Here is a 24,338-nt window from a genome sequence, read left to right as displayed (position 1 = left end):
AATTGTATATTATCTGGTAACATTGAAGAGAATGCTAGAGAACCTCCTAAATGCCTGTGTAATGTGCAGAAGAGTCTACCTACAGGTGTGGGGAAGGCTGAAGAGATGTGAGGTTGTGCATATAGGCTCAGGCATAGGTATGGTGCATGTATAGTCATAGAACTAGAATTGTATTATTTAACAGACCTGATTCAAACTTCGTAAATGTTAAGAATTCTTGAGACCAGCAGAGGGGATGTGGCCTAGGCAATCTGGAAGAGAGCACAGAGGTGCTGGCCAGATGGGGGCCAAATAACAGTAGACAGACAGCCCTTGTCTTCATTCATCTTGAAGTCCAGTGTGCTGGGCTGGGTTAATGACAATGCTGTCAGAGTGCTGTAAAGAATTGTGCCGTAGGGATTGGCAGAAGCTAACTGAGGAACAGAGTGCACACTCAGACACAGCTAGGACCTGCTCATCCAATCCATCCATCCTGCTGCCGTTGTCTTTCTAGCTTGCAGAAGCCATCCCTACATGTCCCAGTTGCTTGTTTGCAGCATTCACAATAGCTGAGGTATTGGTGATGGTGATAGGCAAGTTGTTGGGAGACTCCTTCCAATTGCCTTGATCTCTGTGGTGGCCATTTGTAAATGGCTACTGTGGTGAAGGTTTTGCACGTCTTAAACTGCCAGACAAGTACTTCACATGGGCAGGGTCCCTGGTGTTCATTGGTCAGACTCCCCAGAAGCAGCTCAGGCTGTCATTCAGGAGACACCTCTGGTGCCTTAGACCTTTTTAGAAGAAAAACACTGAATAAGATCTCTTTATTTCCTTTCTCCCTGCATTATGGGATCACCATTTCCCTTTCATACCACTGCCCCCCTACTCTCATGTGGATGACTGTCTTTACTGCATATCTCCAGAATGCAGGGATCAGCATCCTATGAGACCTAAACTAATGGTGCTCTACAAATTGCTTGTAGGAAGCACCCACTAGCCTCGTATTTCTACTGAACTCTTCAGCACAGTTAAATTGCTCTTTCTTCTTGTTCACAGTGCGTAAGCAAGAGATCATTAAGATAACAGAGCAGCTGATAGAGGCCATCAACAATGGAGATTTTGAGGCTTATACGTAAGTAGAGATGCTTTCTGACAGGTTGTTTATCAGTTTGTGTGCAAGTAATGCTCTGGCTCCTGGGTACGAGGAGCTGTCATGCAGTCAGGGATGGTAAAAGGTTTTATCCTTCTTAGCCTACATCAGTTAGGAGTAAGGGATGGAGTAGTAGATCGCTAAATCAATATCAAGTCAGGTATCAAACAGCAACAGGAACAACAAAAGGAAAATGTCCTGGGTTTGTAAGAAAAGTACAGGGGAGGGCAATGAGAAGAGCAGAAAGAGAATAAAAGAAAAGTCAGAAACCTAGAGGTTTATTTCATGTGAAATGCCATCTAGTTGGCTCCATGAGTTACAGTAGGGCTGAGTCTTCAGGAACTTCTTGGAGTAGTTAGGTGGACACAGAGTGTGAGTCAAATGGCATACCAGCACTTTGCTGTGTGAATAGTGCTTGGGCTCAAATGCAAACTGTAAGCCTGTGCTGCTTTTCTTTGCAGAAAAATCTGTGATCCTGGCTTGACCTCATTTGAACCTGAAGCACTGGGGAACCTGGTTGAAGGAATGGATTTCCATAAGTTTTACTTTGAAAACTGTGAGTGGGTAGATTTGGTAACTCCAACACCTTTCTCTCTACTCTTCCTCTATGTCACATTTTGGGGGGAAAATTTGCCTTGTTTTTACTGGTTATCAGAATCAGCAAGAACTTCATTGTGCTTGGGTTGTGATGCGTTCATAAAAGCCAGCAGCCTTTCTCTCAAAAAGCCTGTTCAGCAGCAATTTCAATTCTAACCCCCACATCCCTTCACTCTAGGCATACAATCTGCTAGGTGGAAATGTTTTGTACCTGGCAGTTTGAGGCACTGAACTTCTTACTGATATGAAAATGGAAAAAATTATCAGATTTTTATGGAATCAACATGTGTGCTTGGGGTAGACATACTGAATGATCAGGCATAAAGATGCTTTTGCTTTGAGTTTTCCCTGGATGGTTTCAGATCTCTAACACCTAATGAACCTTTTACATAGATATAAGGGTCACCTTGTCAGTCTGGGGCAGGAAAGAGTTGGGAGAAATGCTATCATTTATACTAGTGGATTTGTCTGTCTTCCCGGATGTCTCCACAGGATGAGATAATTGAAATTTAAATCTGAGCCGTTCAATCTGTTTTATTTTGGGGGTTAGGTCAAGGTCCTTAATATGGGCAATTTGTAGTTCTCTAAGTATGCAGAGACTTTGTCTCTCTCAACAGCTTATTATGGCGTGATTTTAACACTTCTCCAAGGTTTGTTCATATTTAATGCTGTCCTAGCTTAAAGATCTCCTGATTATTGACTCCTTTGCAACAGTATTCTGTAAGTGAAAGATCTTTTCCTATAACTGAAGACACAGCAGCACTGATGTTGAAAAAGTGGCGAGTATGCTTTTCAGAGGAAGTGGGGGCAAAGGGGCCAGGGGATTCTAGGCAGTAAGTGTGCAGTTCCTAAGGAGAACAACAGGTGATAGGGGAAAGAGTTGCTAGGATTTTGCCTGAAAAATTGCAGGAGCAATTTTTGTGGTATTCCAGAATCCAGTGGAAGGTGAGTAGAATATAGAAGAGGTTGGAGAATGTGGGACACTCCTCCTTCTTAGTAGTAAAGTGAATCTGATGGTTTTGCATGTCCTGCCAGTACTGTCGAAGAACAGCAAGCCAATCCACACGACCATCCTGAACCCCCACGTCCACGTCATCGGGGAGGACGCCGCCTGCATCGCGTACATCCGCCTGACACAGTACATCGATGGCCAAGGCCGGCCCCGCACCACGCAGTCGGAGGAGACCCGTGTCTGGCACCGCCGAGACGGCAAGTGGCTCAATGTCCACTACCACTGCTCTGGAGCTCCTGCGGCACCTCTCCAGTGAGGATCAAATACGGGTATGGACTGTCAGGGAAGGAGTACATCACACACCCGGCTAAGGCTGCTGTATGTGAGAATTCAGCATTCAAGGCTGTTTAGCTGGCTGTGAGAGAACCATATTTAGTTGTCTGTAGGCTGCAAACTTCAGCTTGTAGATGGTGTTCCTTTAAGTCCTGTCCTCTGGACTCGGTAGGGTTATCTGCCACTCCTGGCAAATGGGAGTCATGTGCCAGACAGTTGTTCCTGGGCATAGGTACCCTTGTAGCAGCTGTGCTTCCTCCCAGGTGCTCAGGTCTGTCTGGCTAATCCAGAGCAGAGGGGAAGAGTATCTCAGGCTGTGCACAGGTTGGCCATTTCACATCTACCTTTACATGCTGGGGGTGATTTCAGAGAACTTTTTTGATGAGTTTGTCATATTCTAGAAAGGATATTGTAGAATCCATACAGAATTTCTATGCCATAAGGGGTGAAGGTTTATTCATATAAATTTTACAACTGATTTTCTAATAAGCAAAAGCTATTTAATGTACCATGTTGAGAAAACTCAGAGGGGGAAAAAATCTAAACAAATAATAATATCAGAGGATTTAAAATATCCCCCAATTAACTTGCCACAATTCAGCATTGGAAGAAACTTTGATTCTAAAATTTGTCATGCAGAAATGATTATTGCTTGCTCCTGAAGGACGTTAGATCAATTTACTTCTTCAGCATTAAGGCATTCTGTTTTACTGCCTTAGTGGTTTCTTTTAGTTAGATGTACAAAGTCCTTCTGCATCCTTTTGTCACGTTCATTTCATAGATCTAAGTTTCCTAACCTTAGGACCTTTTTACTAAAGATTTTCTATTTAAGGGCAAACACAACAAACATCTACAACTGGGAGGCAAGCTTTTTTTAATGTGGTCATTTAAGGATGAACCACTCAAGTGTAGTTGCTACTTGAGTCCTAGTTCTGTGAACAACTTGGGACTAAGCCAAGAGCAGTCTGTATTGGTATGTGTTATGAGGTATTCAACCCTACTGAAGGCAACTGAAAGGAATGTGAACTATCACAAGCAAGCTGCAGAGGTCACAGATGGAATTTGAAAGGCAAAAGCCAGTTGGGGGCACCAGAAGCAGGGAAGCTTTCAAGAGAGCTAGAAAATCAGCTGAATTTCCAGGGAGTAAGGCAGTGAGAAGGACAAAGCCTTTGCAGGAAAACAAAAATAACTAGCATCAGATTTCATCACAGAAATGTTGAGGAAGACATCTGTCCTGGATTTAGTCCAAGAAAAGATGCAGAAAAAATTATTAAATTAAAGATCGGTGTGGCTCAGTGGCTATGCCTAGGAGTTCTGAGAAAGTTTAGGAATGGAAAGTCTGCTGCAGAAGAGGTATGTTTCTTGGCTGTGGAAATGCTGAAGCCCTCCAAAAGTATGTGCTAGAGGGTTTCTGAAAACTGCAGAGCAGAAGCTATTTCCAAACCACAAAATGTTGGTTAAAACAATATTTTAAAATAGCCTGTAAACTAATAGAAGCTGAGGTATTTGCATGCATTTCTGTGTTCTGAAGGAAGTGTACCCACATGCAATTACAAATGGGGTCAGTGTGGGCAGCCCCCATCTGAATGCACTGAATCATTTTGGAGCAGTGTAACCCATGTGCAGTGAAAGCTAAGGATAAAGAATGAATGAGGTGAGTATGAACACTTTAATAGAAATTAGTGGTTTCTTCTCACCTGGAAGGCAGAGTTCAGTTCTGGGTAAATCATCTCAAAAGGAAACTGCAGCCAGAAAAGAAGTTTGATATTAATCAGAGGACTTCTGTGTAAGGAGAGAGTGGGAACCAAGAAGGGAGAAGAGTAGTAAGGGAGATTCTACAAAGATTTGCAAACTAAGAAATGGTAGAAAGAAGGTTTTGGCTATACTTTCATGGCAGGATAATGCTAAACTGACATGAAAAAAACCCAGACTTAAAATTGATCCAAATAAATCTAGTAATTTAGCACATGAAGATTAACTAGGAAGAGCCTTTGCTAAAAGCAGTCACTGGGGCTACAGTTTCACAAAACTGCAGAAAAGCTCATACATTTGGTTAAATATTAAGAAAGTTCAGAGACAAAATTACTAAGATTTAAAAAATAAAAACCCTAAGAAAAATACAATTATCTTTCAGTTCAAGGCAAAAACCAATGAAAAGTGAGGCAGAAACTGTTCCTTAGGAAACTTCTTCAACTTCTGGGTCATCAGTATGAGATAGTGGGCCCAGGGCTGCTCCAAAGCAGCATGTAATACATTTTAGCAATTAGTTCATTTTCATTGGCACACTCAGCCACCTGGAAGGGGAGGTGAGTGCCTCTTGTCTTCAGAGCTCTCCTCAGGATCCCCAATTTGTCTTGTGTTAGGGTTTTCTACACCAAATAATTAGCCTGTAGAAAACTTGTTTTTTTAAATTGTGTACAGCTAATGTTTGGCTTTATTTCCTTCCATCTTCCATCCTGTTCTCCCCTCTCATTTCTGGGTGGACACTACTTCTTCCTGACTGCAGCAACTTGTGGAGATACTCAGCTGGAGGGCAATATCTTCTTAGCAAGCAGCTCTGGAGTGCCTGAGTGACAGCAACGGTCATGTCTGTTTTGACGTTAAAGAAATAAATACAAATTACAAACAGGCAGCAGCCAAATGCACGAAACCCTGCATGCATCTGATGCTCCGGGCGCTGCCTTTCTGTTGTTTTCCATGGATCCATCGTGTCTGTTTCTGCTGTACGAAGGTGTTTTTAAATCTAAAAAAAAAGACATGTTGTTTGTATAAAATAATAAAAACCAGGAATAATGCTAAATAAATGACAGATTATCCAACATGCCCCCTCCCCCAGGGCTAAGAAAGTGGCAGCAGCCAGAACATCTTTCAGAAATGAAGTGAGGGGGAAAGCAAAAGTGAAGGAGAGAAAGAGAGAGGGAGAGCAAGAAAGGAGGCGGCTTTAACAGCGGATGGCTGGACTGTGCTCCGCAAAGCGATGGTGGAAGTTAATACCGCATTCGGGCTGTGCTGCAACTACAGGCGGTGAGAGGTGGCGAGGAGACCCCAGAGGAGCCAGTGTGAAGACTGGGGTTCAAGAGAGAGGAGGTGCTTCTCTTCCTGTTGCCCAGCAGTCTGACTTCAGCCTGTTTCTTCGATTTCTGCACAGCAAGAACGCTATGGAAACCTGGTTGCTCAGCTGCTGGATCCCAAAACAGACTTTTCTTTTCTTTTTTTTTTTCTTTTTTTTTTTTTTTAAGAAATAAAACAAAATGGGATGTTGATGTAAAACTAAAGATGGAAGTAGAGATTAAAAATGGGTTTAAGTGAATATAACTTGAATAGAAGCTCGCTCTTTAGTGATACTGGTTTTGGAAACAGCCACTACCTGGACAAACATGGAGTTTTGAAGCCAGCTTATTTAATTTAACAAAACAAAAAAAATTGCATTAAGAGCAGAGATTTTAGAGGAAGAGGGTATATGTATGGGATTTTCTATTTTTTTTCCTTTTTAGTAGGGTAGTTGGGATCCACATTGCTGCAGAACATGTGTTCCTTAGGAAGCAGACAAAAAACTTAGTGTTATGTTCTTCATGAAAACTTGCACATACACTCCTATATGAGGCATAAATAGCGTGTGTTTTTTATACTGAAATATATGCACCCGTAGAATTAAAGGGGTTACCTGGCCTCCTGTTTGATTTGTTGGTCTCCAGTAAAATAGCAGTGGGAGCCAGCAGCCCCCGCCAGGTGCTTCTCCCCACCACTAACCCATCTGATGTTTGTAAGTGTCATGTTTCCTAGTGTTTATTTGGGTAATTTTTCTATTTTTTACAGTGATGTTGTAACACAGAAAACTATCAGATCAGAACCTCAAAAGCTGTAGCTGAAGGAATCCAGGCCACCCCCCCGTGTTGCCTCTGGGTGTTAGAGGATACCTCATGAAGCAGAGGGGAAAGGGAATGAGCAGTGATCTGATGTTCGTCCTTTGGGCCAATTCATCTTTCTTTCTTTTCTTTGCTGCAAGAGGAGTTCAATTCCTTTATTCATTGGGTGGGGAATGTGGAAGTGTTTTGTTGACCTTACCAAGGAGGGAGCCTAGCCCCAAGAAGAAAATGGGCTTTCTGGCAGACCCGATGGGATTTGTCTTGACCAAGGGAAGGCATCACTTGCAGAAGTTGGGATGGGCTTTTACGTAAATTTACCTACCCCTAATCATTTTTTGGGTCTCTAGAGGGAGTTAAAATTATTGCCTTGGCAATGTACTAAGTGTGTGGCAATCATTTTGCAGACTATAAAAGAGAAGAAAGACAATTTGGAATTTTAATCCTTATTCAATAAAATGCAGAAAATAAAAGCTGTTGCACGAAGTGGAGCTGTCACTTTGCAGCAGTTACTGCTCTGCTCCCTTTGTTAGAGAGGTGCTATCCCACACCGGGATTAGATCAGCTCACCCCTGATGAAGGAAAAGACCATCCACACTTCCCAGGTTTGTTTGAGCAAACACCCTTTTCTTCCTCCCTCCACTATCCCAGGGGGAGGAGTGAGGGGATTGAACCCATGGGGGGGCAAACACTAGATTTTATTATTTCAAAACATTTTTAAGACAGCACTAAGCCAGTGAGTGAAGTGGAAAAGTAAAAAGCCTTGATATTTCATTCAGAATTTTTTTAAGCCACAAAGAGAGAGCAAACAGATTACAATTATGCCATTTTAAAAAGATAAATATAAAACATTATGCATGCCTTCTTTTGGTCTGATCTTCCTTGTCTCTTTACCTGATGATTATTAATAGTTAAAAAAGAGAACCCTCTGTATTAAGTATATGCATCTTTCAGAAAAAAATTTAAAAGAACAGAACTGTTGGGTTTTTTGTTTTTGCACAGTCTTGGAGACAAACTTTTTTGGATTTTTTTTGTTTGTTTTGTTTCCTTTTAAGTTAATGAGAACCTTAGCTTGGTATGGCCATTATCAAACACAGCTGTACACCTTTAGCATTCTTAATGTTCTCTTATGGGGCTAATGTAAGCATCTATATAATATATATTATAAATATCACATTTTAAACAGGAAATGGAAGGCATTTGATGCAGAATTTTTGCATGATATAGAAATAATTAAAGTTAGCTAGTGTTTGTTTGTTTGGTCTGAATGTTGGTAGAATCTTCATAGCTTTGTTACAATGAGACCTTGAACTGAAGATATTTAATAAAATAACATTTAAACAGTGTAAAGTTTGGAGTGTGACATTATTCTCCTAAACCATGGAATAATATGAAATTGGTACTTCTGGGATAAGAATCAATTGACAGAGGAGTTTTTTTATCTTGTATCATTTAAAAATGTAATGTTTAAAAAGTTAAGTTGTACCATACCTAAAAGGGGGGAGGGGAGAATGCTAGCATTAAAAACAAAGGGATGACAGAACCTGTTAAAATGACATTTATAGTATTTCCCTGACAGACCAGGGATAATAGGGAAATTCTGCTTTTGTTCCCGATAGCCTAATCCTTGGCAAATCTATGCTGTTACTTCCTTTCCTGGTCTTTGTTTTCCTCACCAATATTTAAGACTCCTCGTGGGAGAAGCCATCTTGCTATTAGGTTTGCCTGATGTAAACATGCTGATCTCAAGTTGTGTGGCTTAGTTATTTGTCAGCTAGTGTATTTTGTGTCCTAGCTGGGATGCTCCTGCAGAGGCACAGAACTTGTCAGGTCTAGAAGCGTAAGCATAATTTCTTAAGAAGTTAAAAGTTAGTTTGATTTAGCTTGTTTTGTTTCTATACTGCCTTTTCTTGTTAGCATTTCATGTCTTGTTATTAGCATTTCCTGTATGCCCCATTAAGTAGGCTTTGTTCCACTCAGGCCTTTGCTGCTTTGCTATTTCTCTGTTATTTCCCACCTTGCAGATCTCACGCTGCTCGTGAGGGCAGGTGGCTGAGCCGTGAGGCTGCAGCAGGCGCTGCCCTCACCCTCTGCGGAGCCCCTGCCCAGCGCGGCTGTGCGGGGCAGAGACGCTCAGGGGCTTCTCTGCGTCTCTGCTACCACTGGTCTGTGTCTGGCACAGTTACTGCTGGGATTGCACGGGGGATACGCATCTCGTTCTAGCACTGGCTGCAGCTAAGGCTAAGGGACTCTAGCCAGCATGTGGCCCCCCTATGGCACGCCTGGCTGGCCTCCGCTCCCCTGAGCTCTTCCCAGGTGTGTCTGGGAAGTGCAGAAAACGGGAAAGGCTGGCTTTGCCTTATCACTGAAAGCGAATTCGTTGTGCTTAATCCCCTTTAACTGCAGCAATTACCTAGTAAATAGGTGTCAGCTGTTGCTGCTTAAAGAAATGATTACTTTTGCTGCCTGATGAAACAAGAGGAAAATTGTCCTGTTTAAAGGGAGAAGGTAAGAGTTTTAACAGTCCGTTTCACTGGGACTGAAGACAATCTGTTCGTGCCCAGAAGAAATGGCTCCTGCTATTTCAGGAGCAAAAAGACGTTCTGCTCTCATTTCTGACATACAAGGAAGGAGCATTCATCAGGTAAGGTTTTTCCTGAAGCACTTAATCCTGTCTTAATGATCTTTGACGAAATGTTGCAGTATGATCCGATAAGCACTAGGAAGGTACTCATAAAATTAGTGATGATCCCCCATGTTCTTAGTAGCTCTTTTAACCACTACAAGAGTAATTTAAACACTTACTGAAACCACAATAATCAGACTAACACTCATGTCAAGAATATTTATGTAGCATATATATGGTACCTGCTCTATATCTTATGTTTTAGCTGGTATCAGGGATTGGGAATGGTACTTCCCTGCATTGTAATAGCTCCAGTACTGAGCTCAAACAGGGATATTCACAGAAGCTTACTTCCCAGTATGCTATGGCTGGTTAAAATCTGTTCATCCTATTAGATGAAGTTTTGCCATCTTCCTACCAAAACAAGTGCCTGAGCATGGTTTTTAAAGTTCCCTCTCTCCCAATTTATGCACGTGCATGCTTGTATACATAGGTGGATTACTCTGTGGGAGACCTGTAATTGATGGTAGCTTTTATTTATGCCCAAGTACATTTCCTTTTAGACTAGGATTGCTCTGCTCTCACTTGCTGGGCTAGTGGCACAAAGGCCTGCAGCATGCTTTTACGCTATAATATCTATGCGATGTGGGGAGAAGCATGAGCAGAACCAGACCCTGAATATCAATATGCTTTCCATTTTATTATGAAAATCATTACTTCTTACTTATGTGTAATTAAGAACATAGGAAAACAGAGCATTTGATTAATGATTGGACTTGTGATCTAGTTTTGGGTTTGCTATGGCTTTGCAGGGTGACTGCAGATAAGCCACTTGTGTGGTCTGTGCTTCAGCTTTCCCATTTGTCCATGCAGATGATAAGCCTGACCTCTGTAGAAACCACTGTAAGAGACTGATGAACAGTGCTGCAGAGCAGCTGGGTGGTATTACTGCTACACATCACAGATAATTTTTTTTGCCTGAGAATTTGAAAGGTTTGGGACTGCAGACTAATGCACCTGCACTGGTTGTTTATTTGGGTTTGGTATACATTTATTTTAGAGTAGAGAAAGGTGATCCTCTGGGGGCACTTAAAGTGGCTTGAGTGGAGGATCATGAATTTTTCCCTTGAGATCCTTAGTGCCTGAGAGCTCCTCACCTGCCAGAATGTCCTCTTTGCCTGCTGGGAAGGAATAGGAATTTACTGGTTGGTGTGTAGTACTCTGAAGAATTTTAAGCCAATTTCTTATACTTAACAAGTATTAGAAAACAAAAATGCATATGCTCGTGGTTTTTAAGACAGACTGGCTACAAGGAAGGGATGCATATAATTAAGTTAATAAAATGTCATTCTGAAAGTTTCTTGTGCTAAAGGGGGGTCCTCTAAAGCACTGGTGAATGGGGGAGAGGGAAAGGTGGTTGTGCCTAATCTGTGGAAATTTATGTAATTTTACTGTAGTTATCCATGAATGGATAGGCAGGATGACATTTATTCACAGAGAACAGTTTTGTTAATGCATCATATGACTGCATGTTGGTGGAGTTGGGATTTGGCCAGTTCTTGCAATGAAATACTGTCTCATCATGGTTTATTTCTCCTTCATGCTTCTGTGGGAAAGAGTAGTGCTCATACCAATAGAGGACAGCCTGCAAAAATGGCACCAGGGCTGTGCTTCAGAGGCTTGTTTACATTGGAACATCCTATAGGTTACATCAGTCATCATAGCAGTGCTACTGCCGTATGGTTGTTCCTGTTCCAGAAAGCATTTGTTTGTTTCTTACTACACGTCTAGAAGTTCAAAATAAACTGAAAAAATTACTTATACAAAAAAATATATCTTCTACTAATGTGACATTTGAAATTCATTGCTTTAGATTTAGCATATTTTTCTCGTTAAAAAAGGCCCAAACTTGGCATAGATTGTCTTAAATGCTTTTAAGAATTGTGAAGAGATTTCAGTGTTGTTCATTCCAAAACAGGATTAATGCTGAAATTGTTTTATATATGTTAGCAAGTTTTAACACCTAAGCTGTTACAATATCAGTAAAAATCTTCCATACCTATTACAAAGACTGTATTGAGCCTCAACAGAAAGAGTAAGAAATTTAATCTTTTACTTTGACTTTCCCTTTTGGAAGAAACAGGCCTGAGCCATTAAATGGAATATCCAGGGAAAGATGTTTATATAACCTTAAGAAAGAGAAATTGCTTCAGAAAAGTGCAATGTTACCAGGGATAGCACATGCTAAGTGAGAGGTGCAGAGCAACATGATAACCTGGAAGACGGAGTCATAAAGCCAAGCACTCAGAGTGGTTTGCAAGTGAGTAGAGAAGTTACATATAAGGTAGCTAGAAAGGCAGTGAGGACAGTGGGATGGAGAGTTGTTTTGTGGTGAAATGAGAAGGAAAGCAGGTGAATTCTGTGCTGGTGGTTTGAGGAAGGATGAGGGGTTTGGAAAGACTGGTCATATTTTGGAGTAGTTACTTCCACAGTACATTTAAATGGAGTTTTAAGCTGATACTCTTGCACCTGTATAGTGCAAACTGTAGTGTACAGCATACCCTCCTGTCACTGATTCCCCTCCCTTACTGTAACTGAGGTAGGTTGGACCAAGGAAGAGATAGGAACTACCAAAAAATACTTTTTTTTTTTTTTACCAGAATATCAAATTGTACTTTGAAATGGTAAATCCCATTTCACAGAATGTAGTACTGGATGACAAATGCTACAAGCACATGACATGAAGTGCTGAGCTGCTACATATTCCCTCTGTTGGCTCAGATTTGATCAGCTGTTTTGGAAAGTGCAAGGTCTGTGGTAGACTGGGCATCACCTGTTGCTGCCATGCTAGTTTTTGGCTGCAGGCAGGGGGACGATATTAATCTGATGTGAGCACTGTGGCACGCGTCTGGATTAACTCAACAGAAATGCAATCACGTGTTAAAATATGTGCTGCTGGGTATTTTGGCAGCACAGACCTGTGTGATGAGACTGCAGGTGGTGGGAGCAGCTGCCTCATCAACCTCTGCTGAGGTGGGGGTGCTGTCAGCCAGAGGCAGAACAGGCTTTTGAAGCACACTAAGATATGATTGCTCATAGCTTTGTCTGCTTTTCTTCAGTTATTTGATTCACCTGCTGGCATGGGCTTAAGAGGCTTGCAGAAGCATGGTCAGTGCTTCAGGTGCAAACTGATTAGCTGAAGATAAAAAACCCTTTGTAAATGTGTCCTAAAACCGCGACTTTCGAGTCTTTTAAACTTTTCAGTACAGGAGCAGGTTTTTGTACAGCAAATCTACATATTGTGTTGCCTTTTTGAGGGTTTTCTGAGAATTATTCACTGGGTGCCAGCATTCCTCTGACAGCAGGATGGGAAGCAGTACTTTGCCAACATGAGGCCTTATTCCCTGAGCACCTGCTTTCCCTTTGCTTGCTCCTCTTCTGTCGCTTTTGACTGCACCAGGTCCCAGTCATGCTAGGTGGTCCCAAATGTTCGCTCTTTGTAGTGCTTTGGGTTTTTTCTCCACAGCAGATCCAAAAGTAGGACTGTTTAACAGAATTTCCAAAGTACTGTCCACTCTTCCAGCCTCCACTGAGAACAAATGTTTCTGTGATGTGGCTTCACATCCCATTCTGGCTTCCTAGTACAATTTTCTCCACCTTTCTAACGTAGCAAATTGCACCGTGCGTGTTTGTGTTTCTCGAGAGGCTGCTGCCGGCGATGTCACAGCAGTGGCAATCTCTACCTACTGCTTTCCTGGACATCCTACGCCTTCCGCGCTGCCCGGGAGCGCGGCGGCGGCGGCCGCGACCGTGCCGGGCAACACCGGGCCGCGGCGGCAGTACCGCCGGTCCCCGCGGCCGCGCTGCCGGGCGCGGGGAAGCCCTCGCCACGTGTCTCGGTGCAGGCGCGGCTGCCGCGGCTGCGGGACCCCGGCCCGAGCCCTCCCCGCCGCGCTCCCGGCGGGCGGGGCCCCGGGCCCCTCCCCCGCTCCGTCCGTCCCTCCCTCCCCGCGGAAGATGGCGGCCGGGCAGCGCGGCGGCGGCGGCGGCTCCCCCAGCGGCCGGACGGACGCGCAGCGCCCCGGAGCCGGCGGGCCGCGACCGGCCTGAGCGCTGCTCGCGGCGCCGGGGGACGCCCGTCCGCTCTCCCTCCGGGAGCCGTGCCGTGCCCGCCCGGCGGGGCCTTCTTGCGGCAGGTGAGGTGGAGGAGGAGGGCAGCGCGGTGGTGGCGGCCCGGCCCAGTCTGGTCCGGCTCGGAGGGCGGCGGGGCAGAGCGAGCGGCGCCGGCGGGGCCGGGGGAAGTTGTGCCGGCCGGGGGTGACGGTCACGGGTGGGGGGCAGTCTGTGAGGAGCGGCCGGGGCGTGGGAGGAGGCGGGGGGGCCGAGCCGGGGCAGGCGGTGCGGAGGGCGCTACCCTCCGCCCCGGAGCCACCTGTGCGGCCGGGGGCCCCCGCCGGGAGTCCACTTTGGGGGGCCCGTGCCCCAGCATGGTGCTCCGTTGCCGGCCATGCCCGGGGCCGAAGGTTTTGCAGCACTGTTCGGCTGCTTTTGGCGGGCGCCGGGCCCCCGACATGCGGCTCGGAGCGGCAACTCCTGTCCGTCCCATCGCGGCTGCCGCCCCTCAGAGCACCCTGTGCTCCGGCCGCCGGCGGGGAGCGGGGTCCTGGGCCGGAGCTGCCCTCCCGGCCTCACTCCAGCTTTGTTTACCCCACGGCGTCGTGTTGCGGGCGGCGAGGTTGCTGAGTACGGCGGGACCGGCGCCGAAGTAGTCGGCGTGCACCGGGGCAGAGGATGCTTCTGTCCCCATGGTGAGGCTGCGGCTGCACTGCCCGTGCTGCACACGCTGCTGTCTGGGGGCTGCGCTCAGAGCAGGCCAGCCGCGGGTACAGTTGTGGTACCATAAAGACACAACAAAAATTACGTAGGGAAAGCTGATGGAACGTGAGGAATCGTTCCGGTAGTATTTCCCATCATATTTTGGTTGTTAAAACATTTTTGCAGAGTTAAAGGGCTATATAAAAGCACGAGACATCCCTGTTTGCTTATGCAAGTGTGAGTAAACTGTGTTGCCTGAATTAGAAGTGAGCAAATGTCACACATCTGAATTCAGCCACAAGTTAATGCTACTCCACACTGGGATTCTTTGTGACCAGTCTTTTCAAAGAAGTATTCACTGTTGTTAATTGTATGTACATTTCTCGTTAGGAAGTGTAGCTTTGTCCTTTGTGGCAGAGGTAAACTAGAAACTTCTGATGAATTTTTCAGGTTATGTGCAGTCAATTATCTGTGGTAATTGGGCTGGGAAATTTTGAATGATGGCAGTATGGAGGGACACATGTACAAAAGCACCCGAAGAGTCAGAAAAAATTAGAAGCTTAGTATCAGCCCCAAGAGTTTATTGGCCTGGGTGCCCACACGTGCTGACATTGCCCATGTGAGGTGGCTCTGCACCCACACGGTGATCCCAGAGCCGAGCCCTGTAGAGCTGCTGCACAAAGACACCTGAGGCGCTCCATCCACGGTCGGTTTGTGCAGCGTTTCTGCATTGGGCTTGTCAGTGCAGCTGTTTTCATGGTACTGAGATCACTGATATGCTGACAGAATGGACATAGAAAGGCGTTTTAGTTTGTTCTTCAGCCTGCACAAAAGTGATTGTGGTGTGTTGAGATTGTTGGTTCCAAAACCAGCCTGACTCCATTAGACCAGTTTCGAGCCAGTAGAAAACCTCTGTGCTTAAATCTGGCAACCAGCATAAAATGGTCTAAAAACTTTCTGTTGTCAGCAGCTGTGAACGAGTATGTATCTCTTGCAGTTATTATCTTGTCCAGTTGCTGCTTTCTTCTTAAATTTTTATTCCTTATCCCAAGTTCCTCTTTTTGTTTGTTCTTCCCTTTTGGTTTTTGTTTTCCCCTAAGCACATGGTACTGTTTTCCTTGTTGCTTCTTGAACATGGTTTCCTTAATGGGTCTTTTCTTCTTCTGTTTCAGTATTTCTTCAGCCTTTGTAAAACTGCTTTTTTGCATGTATATATGAACTATGAAGAACTGGAATTTTAAAAAAGGGTGCAGCTCAGGATGAGCTGAGAGCAAGGACACAGAGCAGGAGTAGTGGTACATCTGTCCATGTCAAAATTTTTGCTCCAGTTGCAGAAATGACTTTAGCTTGTGGGTATGGGTTCTCAGACTGGGTGTCAGAATGGAGAGTGGGGGCCCATCTGGCAGCAAAATGGGATTGTGATACAGAAAAATTGAGAGTCAGTGTCTTGAGTTATGGCATAGTATGTGCAATTGTTTATCAGGACATGAGCATGTGCCTGGGCAAGCTGTGTGTCTCCCAGCAGTGTCTAGTAGTGCAGTGATGGTGGGATCTGCTGCATGGATTTTGCATAAGGCATGTTTTACCGTTGTGATGCCTAACCTTTGGTCTGATCTGCATCAGAATTCATGTAGGGGCCTGGTAAAAATAGCTTGAGCCTAGTTTTGTATTTACATTTATAATTCCATGTTTATTCTTTTAAAAAAATGCGGGAAGGGGAAATAACCAAATGCAGCTGAGCTTTCGATATGTCCTGAACCACAGCCTATCTCCCCATCACTGAGCCTTGTTTCAGAGGATTGAATGACTGTCTCAAATCTCTCTGTGGTATATCTGGAATATGTGGTGATTCTCTGAGCAGAGCTGCACAGATAAGATAATCCGTTTCATTTTAATTGGCAGAGTTGTTTACACATGATCTCTTGCTCATTTTCCTCTTTTAAAGGAATGCATATCTATCCCTGATTATAGCTCGGGTCAAAATCCCTCAGCACTTGTAGCAAATCTCCTTTAATTGGTCTCATTTAGCTCTCATAAGGTTGTGTTTTAATTCTCACTCTTCTGAATCCTTTTCCCCAATCTGTAATGTAATTTATTACAGGATACTTTATAGACAAGGGAGCAGCCTCTGGCTGTCAGCAACCTTTGCAGTGTATCAAATTTCCAGCTCAACAGGCAGCTGCAGTGGAGTTTGTGGGTGTAAGGCAGTGATGCTGCTGCAGCAGCACACAGGCAAATCAGTGGTGGCGGCGGCACTGGGCATGAGTGCTGGGTCTGTCCTGGATTCTGGAGATAATTGGGGTGGATGCTTGTGTTTGCTGTCTCTGATTCTCTAGTCTTATTGTTGCTTTGGTGATGAAGGGGTCTTTGAGTTCAATTTTTTTCCATTTTAGCTGTCTTTCCAATCTGTGCGTTTCAAGGCAAATACATCCAAGCTGCTGATGTTGTCTGATGACAGGTTTTGAGCAGCACAGGAGTGGTGGAAGGCTAGTCCTGGGAGCATATTTTTAGAAGGCCCAAAGCAACATCAGCTGTCTGTAGAAAATTCCCCGTGACTTTGCTGAACACGGTTGCTTTGCTTAATTGAACATAATGCAAAGAGGTGAAGCTCTGCATTTCATTATGCCTGCGCTGAGGCGCTTCACCTCTGGCCTGTAATGGCACTGTGTGCTGGTGCAGCTCCTGCCTGATCTCTGGGTGTTCTGACATCAGCTCTGAAAGTCTCAGAGGCTGGGTTTTATTTTTCTTTTTTTTTGAGCTGGGCTCCCTACCTTTACACTGACAATTTTCCCACTACAGCAGAATCAGAAGGGACTATGTGCCTCTGCTTCAGCCACTGGAGATGCCAGGCTGTGTGGTGCAGCAGTGAAGGTACAGACAGACCTTTTGCTTTGCTGATCCTGCTCCGGAAGCAGGAATCTCCAGGAGATCTGTGGAGCACAGCTGTATCTTAAATCACCACTGAAAGATTTACTGGAGTGTACAGATGAGAGCCCTACCTGTTTTTCCTGAATAGTGATATTTGAAGGTCTTTGTCCTCTGGCAGTTGCTGTTTGGGGACTATTTTTCAATATAGACCCATATCCTGAAAGGAAATTATATAGATCACTAGACTCAATCCATATGTTACTCTGTTAAAAATGCAGTAGGACTCTCTAGACACGAGTGATGAATTAATCTTCTGCACCAGGAAGATACCCTCCATCATGTTCTTGCCTGCTCTAATATATTTAGTAAGCTGATTTAGCAATGAATGTGAGGTTTTTTTATAAGACTGTAAGGGCAGTTCGGACCTTCTCAAAATATTTGTGGCTTACGCTGGCCAGCGTCACAAGATCTGTTTTCACAGAAGTGGGATTTGCTGTTTGCTTATTTTTTAAAGCTGCCCAAACTCTTCAAACAAGGAGAGGGATGGGCACATGCTCTCTCTACAGACTCAGCCTGCTTTTAAATTTGTCAAGCAAAATAAGAAAGGATAGCTTCATGCAGCACTTGCTTATGTACTAGCAACACCAAGAAGGTGTTCGGAAATACCTGTCTCTTCCAAATGTGTTTGTAGCTGTGTTTAACCGCAGCTGTTCTTCCTGCTGGGGTTGCAGACATGGAGTATCAACAGTGCTTGCACCTCCTCTCAGGCTGAAACGTTACCACCTTAACTTAGCCTATAATAGTGCCCTCTTCCTTTCCATTAAGTGAATTTAGTATTTTTCATTAAATACAAATTATGAAGTTATGCATTAAAAGTAACAGCGATCAGATACCAACATTCATATGTTTTCCCCAGAATCAAAGGAGGTTGAAAAAGGAGAGATACATTTTGTCCTTTGCTCAGTGTACAGGGCTTGTGCAGGTCCTAGTGCTGGTCCCTGTACTCTGGGTGTCTCACGCTGCACTTAACATCTACAGCGTTTTGTTACGTGTTTTGAGTGTGGAATGGAAATGAGGGAGTGTGATCCAGAGTTTGGTGGGCTGCAGTTGTGCTGTGCCTGATCTGTTTTCTCTCAACACTGCAGTGCATTATTCTGATTTTTTTTTTTTTTTCCCTTTGGAAATATCTCCATTAGTAGAAAAGATTGTCTAGGACATTGTCTGTAAAGGAAGAGACAGCAGAGTCTGTCCCCTCCTCTCCTACCTTCCCATCCCGGTACAGTAACTCACAAGAGGAGGCTTGCCTAGAGCAGGTTGCCTCCTCAGGGAGGGTTTCTGCAATGGGGGAGAGAGTAGGTAATAAAGCTGCATGTTTCAGATGGCACACCAACAAGTTGTGGCCCTCTCCAGAGCCAGGGGTCTCTGCTGCTTTTATTTATTGACGTATATTTTTTCTATGTATTCAGTTGTTGGATTGGGAGCTGGGTTGGCATAACTGATGCAAGAGGGAAGGAGGAAAGAGGGACAGCAAAATGACAATTTTATCCCTTCTTAATCTCTTTTTGCAGTTCTGGTCTGCCATCTGGTCAGTCTCTTTGAAAGCATACAACCCCAGCACCCTGCCTTTTCTCTTCTCTTTGTTTCTTCAGTCTCCTACATCCTTCAGTTCTGTGTTAGGAACTCTCCAAGAATATTACACTCCTTTGAGTGGTTTGTGTTGGGAGGCTCCTGTGTCAGGTCCATTAGATATGTGACAGAGCAACTTGTTTTCCTTTGATCGTGTTTAGTTTTACGGTTCCAGATGATTCCATTAGCCTAATATTTTATTGGTCTTTAAGCTTGTCTCTAATTAATGCTAATTTGCTTGGCAGTACTTCTGAAGTAAAATCAGAGCTTGCATGTGGGTTTTTAGAGCTCTTCAACAGATCTTAACTCTTACATTTTCAATCACTTTGGTATTAATTCCTCAAAGGAAACATTGGGAATGACAAAGTGTAATGATAGGCCTTAGCTGTGGTACATTGTGAGTAGTAGAGCTCAATTTAGGAAAGCAGAGAAGCTTGAGATTTACTTCAGAAAGGTTAGAAGAACCACAGAACATTTACAAATGTCTATTTTTGTTTTAAGAACCTCTTACTGAATGACTTTGCATTAGCTCTCTAGCCCTTACTGGTACTTTAGAGTGAATGGAAAATTTTGTATCATAAAGGGCTTTTAAAACAGTCAGTTCTGGCTTCTCTTCGATGATGAGAGTTGGACTCATCTGATTACATGTGAAGGTATAGTGTGTAAATACAGCTGAAGTGTCCACATCTGAGCCGGGCACTGTAAGTTCCCTTTATATTAAGGGTATGTTAGGACACTGCTCTTTTCTAAATCTATCCTAAAGGAGGTGGCCACATTTGTTGAGGTGAATCACCTGCTGGAAGTTCTTTTTTGTTTTTCCACTGAATATATTAAAAACTGAGAATGTCACTCCAGATGTAGAGAATGTCAGAGGGATAAGTATCTGAGCAGAAGGTAAGTTGAACACCTTCCAGAGTAACAACTAACTTGCTCCTAATCCTGGACTGCTTTTCAGTGTAGCACTTTTAATATCTTCACTATTACTTATGTAAATTTGTCTCTTCTGATCTTAACTACCTTTCCCATATTTAGAACATCTTTTCTGTACATTTTTCTTCTTAAGCTAGTGCTCAGGTAGGGATTCTGTGCCACTCACACTTCAGGCTGAAAGCTTTTGCAAGTGCTGGCTGTTACGGCTTGTTCTGCAACTGTCAATTGTCTTTGCCCTTGCCTCTGTGATTAAGTTGTTTAACAGCCTGGGTTCCATTGGAAGTGGTAACCAGGACCTTACTGTGGTCCCGGGACAGCCATGCCTGTCCCAGAGAAGTCAGACCAAGTCATGGGTGAGTCTTTGTTCCATCCAAAACCTAGCTGTAGAGATCGTAGTTGACTCTGTAGGCAAGGAGAATGTCAAAATGTCAGGTACTGGACTATGATTTTTTTTTCTTTAAAGAGACAGGCTTCTCTTCTGCACAGTCTAGGTTTTGCACTGCTGAAAGCTTAACTTTGAACAAATGGTGAGGTCAGGTTTGGAGTGGCCCAACACAGTGGCACATTGCATGATTGAGATGAATAATGTAATTTCACAGCAAGTTGAATACCTCTTAATATTTAACAGCCCAAGATGAACAAGGAGCACAGCAAGACTGGGAACTCTTGTGCAATCTAATAAAAGGCAGAAATTTTCAGTGGAGAAAAGTTTGGTGTTTTGCCTGACCCCTTAAAATGTCATCCTCTTGAATCTGTCATCACCCGTGTCTTGTTTGTGTTTCTTTTCTGGAAATCACCTGTGTAGGTCTGTTTCAAGTGTTGAGATGTCTTTGAAGTGGCATCCTTTGTCTCAGCAATGGAGCTACAGAACTGAAATCATCATCACCTAACTGTTGGAAAACTGCTTGTCCTTCCAGTTATTGAGGGCTGCAGAGGTATTAAAAAGAGCAGACAAACTAGTGTAGACATTGCATCGATCAACACAGGGTGTCTGTGCGTGAGGACAGCTGCAGCTCCCTGTTTCATCAGCTGTGTGAATCCACTTTCAGGAGAACGATGTGAGCTATCGCAGTGTTAAACCTGCTTTTTCAGTGGAATAAAGTGGGATCCTGGCCCAATCCAGCAGCTGTGAAGAGGCAGATTCATTTCAGCATTGAAGCCTGGCATAAATTGCTAGTCTCCATGTCTGATCTATTGTCCAGAACACCTCTGAAACATCAAGCTTTCCCCTGCCCCCCATTTTGGTTACAAACAATGTATTTAATTTGTTACTTGTAATTTCATTGTTTTTGTTTTTAATTAAATGTGCTGGATTCACTCAGTGATAGTGAAGCTCAAAATGCATGTGCTTTACTTATGGCTGAGTCATAATCATCTTCCTTATAAACAGAGATCTGTCACTGTCTCCTGATTTAATTTTGTCTGGAGACTTCCATCTATATCCTTCCTTCATGTTCCTTTTTCTAGTCTGGTCACTTGTATCAAAGCATGATATGAATAAGCCTACTTTCCTGAGTGGAGGCTACTGTGAAAACGTGCTGTTATCATGTGTTCGCATCTTTAGTTTAGTATCCTGTAACTGTGCGTGGAACATGGTGTGTTTCCATGGCCCAAGTCCACGTAAACATACAAACACAAAGCTTTCTGCAGGAAAGCTTGCTTTGCCTCAAACAAAATATTGATGTTTGCCTTTCCTCATTGCATTACTTATAAATACAAATTCCTCACTAACCATACGTGATGCTTCAGTGCCTGTGGTAGCAGGCAGAGCTCAAAAGTTCTTTTTGGTCTTGCATTGTGTATGTGGGTAGGTTAAGAGCGAACTGGTGTTCCGGGATTGTCGTAATTGCAGTTGGTGTTGAACATAATGTTCCTCTGAGGTTGTTAACTCCCTTGCATGTTGTAGAGCTATGGTATAATTATTTTTATGTTAGTCCTAGCATTTTCCTATTGCTGAATGAAAACAGGGTTAAGATGCTCTTTGAACATACTCCTCTTGGTTTGCATTTAAACTGATACTACCACTGAGGAAAGCAGTCCAATCCTATAGTGGCTGTTCTCAGTATTGGCACAAGAACTCAGCAAGGAGGATCAGGAAACTGATGTGGAAATTAAAATAACAGAACAAAACAAACCTCCTTTCTTGCTATGTTACTGTTCTCCAGAAGGGAAAAATCTTATCAGTAAGAAACCCAGTCAGGCTCAAATACTGTACTGCTCTTGTATTGGCACATACGGTAGTGTCTTGAGGATAGGATGAATTGATGGCATGCCAGGGCAGCTGTCTTTGGAGGAGAGGAGTGACCACCTAAAGACATGCCAGATGGTCATCTAAGTACAATTTCACATGGTATAAGCTGAAGAGGAGTCTCATGCTACTTCTCTCTGCATCAGTCCTGCACAGTTTTTAAATCTAGGTTAGCCTTAACTAACAGTGGTTGTGAGAAACTCTGAAACAATGCTGGAAACAAGCAGCATGATAAGAGCCAAGCTGCATGCTCAGCAGATGGAGAGCCAGTGACTGCAGTCCTTCATGGCTGCCTGTTCTTTCCCACTTCTAATTGACACTGGATTAATTTTTATATTGCTGATTTCTTCTAGGGGAGGATTGAAGAAGTAATAGCAGTAGCAGTTCCTGAGGAAAATGGGTGCAGGGGAAGAGTGAAGTAGTCATTTTGATCAAGGTGCAGACCAGCCCTGGGGTCACAGGTTCTGCACTTTATTTTTTTTGCATCTGCTCCAAGACTTCCAAGCTTCTCTGCTGAGCAGTGCTGCATTATCTTTATGGTCCTATGCAATTTACCAGAAAGACATGACATGACATGTCATGTCAGAAAACTAGTTATGTTTCTATGGAATGGTTCTTGGGTTTGTTTTTTTTCATATCTTGTTTAAAAAAAAAAAAAAAAACCAAACCCAAACAAAGAAAAAATCAACCAAACAAAAGCAATGTTTCTGTGTTTTCCTCAACAATTTTTCCTAGCACCCTTGCACAGACAGTCTGTCCCATGATACTATTCTGGACAGATCTTTGAGGACTGAAACTGTTGGGAGTGCTCAGGCCCCTTCCCCTTCCTGCAATTACATCTTCCTGAAATGCATCCTGTGCAAGGGTGAAGATCAGCTGTAGGCAGTGCTGGGAGGCAAGGCAGTGGGAATTGACACAGTGTCTGCACTGGAAGCAGGGCTGTTCTTGAAGGGTATGTCTGTAAATGCTTTGGTCTTAAAGTATACTGAGTACTTTTAAAAATGAGCCAACTTAAAGAATAAATACACAGCCAAACATGTCTTCATACAGCTCTAGGGTGTAAACCACAAATGCAAGATTCTGGTTTTCCCTGTCATTAGGCTTTATCTGGAGAAAGCATTCAGTGGGGATACAGATATTGTTTGCACTTCGTGGCTTAGTGATTTAGAAACCCCGTGCATGATCTACCAGGATGGGACTGATAACACCAAACTTGAAAACGGGTGTTGAGAGAGCTGCTCGTTTTGTCCTGTCTTCACAACTCTTTCACACTGGTGTTACAGTCTCTAATACCAGCTCTCTGTTGGGATATGGTAACTGTTCCTGGGGCTGTGTGGAGTTCATCCTCATTTGCAGTCATGACCTTTTACCACGGTTGTCTTCCAGTGCAGCTATGAAACTGCTGACAGAGCTGGGGAGGTGGTTGCAAGGCTTGCGAGCACAAACGCCAGGACTTTCATGATAGCCAGAAAAACAAGAGGGAGCTTTCAGTAAAATGAAATGGGAATGACCTTGTATGCACAGACATTAGGATATAATACTCAAATCCTAAAATTTAAATTTCCTAATTATCCTTAGGTAATACTTCTTTAGAAAATCTTATCTAGCTTGCTTCCATCTGTCTTGAAGGAAAAGGAAGGAGATGCAGGAAGAAATGTTAGGGTGGGGTTCTTTTTTTGTGTAAAGTTATGGGAACAAGCTGGCTACTGCAGTGAAATCCATCCTGTGAATATGAGGAGACTTCTTATCCCTTTTTTCTGCTTGTAAGGCTGGCTTCACTGAGACTGCAGAAATCAGTGTGGAGTACAAGAAAAGAAAGTAGAAATGGGTTTTGACTAATACTGATCTGCATCTAGCTTTGTGTTGGTAGTACTGGTGCAGAAGATTATTTGTCCTATCGCTGTCACTCAAGATCATCTTAAACAGTAATGAGAAAGTGTCACAGAAAAGTTCTTAGAAATGTTGGTTAATTTTTGTTGGGTTTGGAAATTACAAATTCTAGGAAGCAGTACTTGAGAGCAGTGAGTTGCAATACTTTTTCCCCTGTTACAGTTGCTGAGGTATGCTGTCTCTCTCCTGGGGAGCAAGTCATACAATGCATTTTTTTGGCTTGGCAAGCTTCTTGCACGAGCTCAGCATTGCCATTACACTGCTAGCACAGCATAGTTATGCTTCAAATGTACTAGCTGCAGAGGCTGTACATGACTACTGACTTTTTTGAGTGCTACCATATTCAGTGTTCAGCTTGCGGCCCTTTATTAAAGGGGTCTCATTGGCAGTGCCAAGTGCTTTAAAAATTCTGTGCCCATTTAATGTAGCTCATATTGGGCATGACTAATCACTGCTAGGGC

General features: G+C 43.6%; 1 protein-coding gene and 1 long non-coding RNA gene across 16 annotated transcripts in view; both read left to right on the top strand.

Annotated features, from left to right (window-relative positions):
• The window catches only part of CAMK2G (calcium/calmodulin dependent protein kinase II gamma), a 119,811-nt gene extending 111,587 nt beyond the window's left edge, over positions 1–8,224 (top strand). For all 15 annotated transcript variants that reach the window (XM_039554458.1, XM_039554446.1, XM_039554449.1 and 12 more), the window contains 4 exons: positions 1,036–1,111; positions 1,591–1,685; positions 2,762–3,007; positions 5,518–8,224. In XM_039554458.1, coding sequence (XP_039410392.1) covers positions 1,036–1,111; positions 1,591–1,685; positions 2,762–2,994 — 404 coding nt within the window. In that variant the 3' untranslated portion in view covers positions 2,995–3,007; positions 5,518–8,224. The remainder of the gene's footprint in view (positions 1–1,035; positions 1,112–1,590; positions 1,686–2,761; positions 3,008–5,517) is intronic.
• A 5,372-nt stretch (positions 8,225–13,596) lies between these two features.
• LOC120410242 overlaps positions 13,597–24,338 on the top strand; it is an 88,490-nt gene continuing 77,748 nt past the window's right edge. The window contains exon 1 of the long non-coding RNA XR_005602231.1: positions 13,597–13,696. This is a non-coding gene — a long non-coding RNA (uncharacterized LOC120410242). The remainder of the gene's footprint in view (positions 13,697–24,338) is intronic.

This window comes from Corvus cornix, chromosome 6 (assembly GCF_000738735.6).
Source record: "Corvus cornix cornix isolate S_Up_H32 chromosome 6, ASM73873v5, whole genome shotgun sequence".
NCBI classification, from domain to species: domain Eukaryota; kingdom Metazoa; phylum Chordata; class Aves; order Passeriformes; family Corvidae; genus Corvus; species Corvus cornix.
Note: the sequence above shows the minus strand (reverse complement) of the source record. Positions and strands in the feature narration are given on the sequence as shown.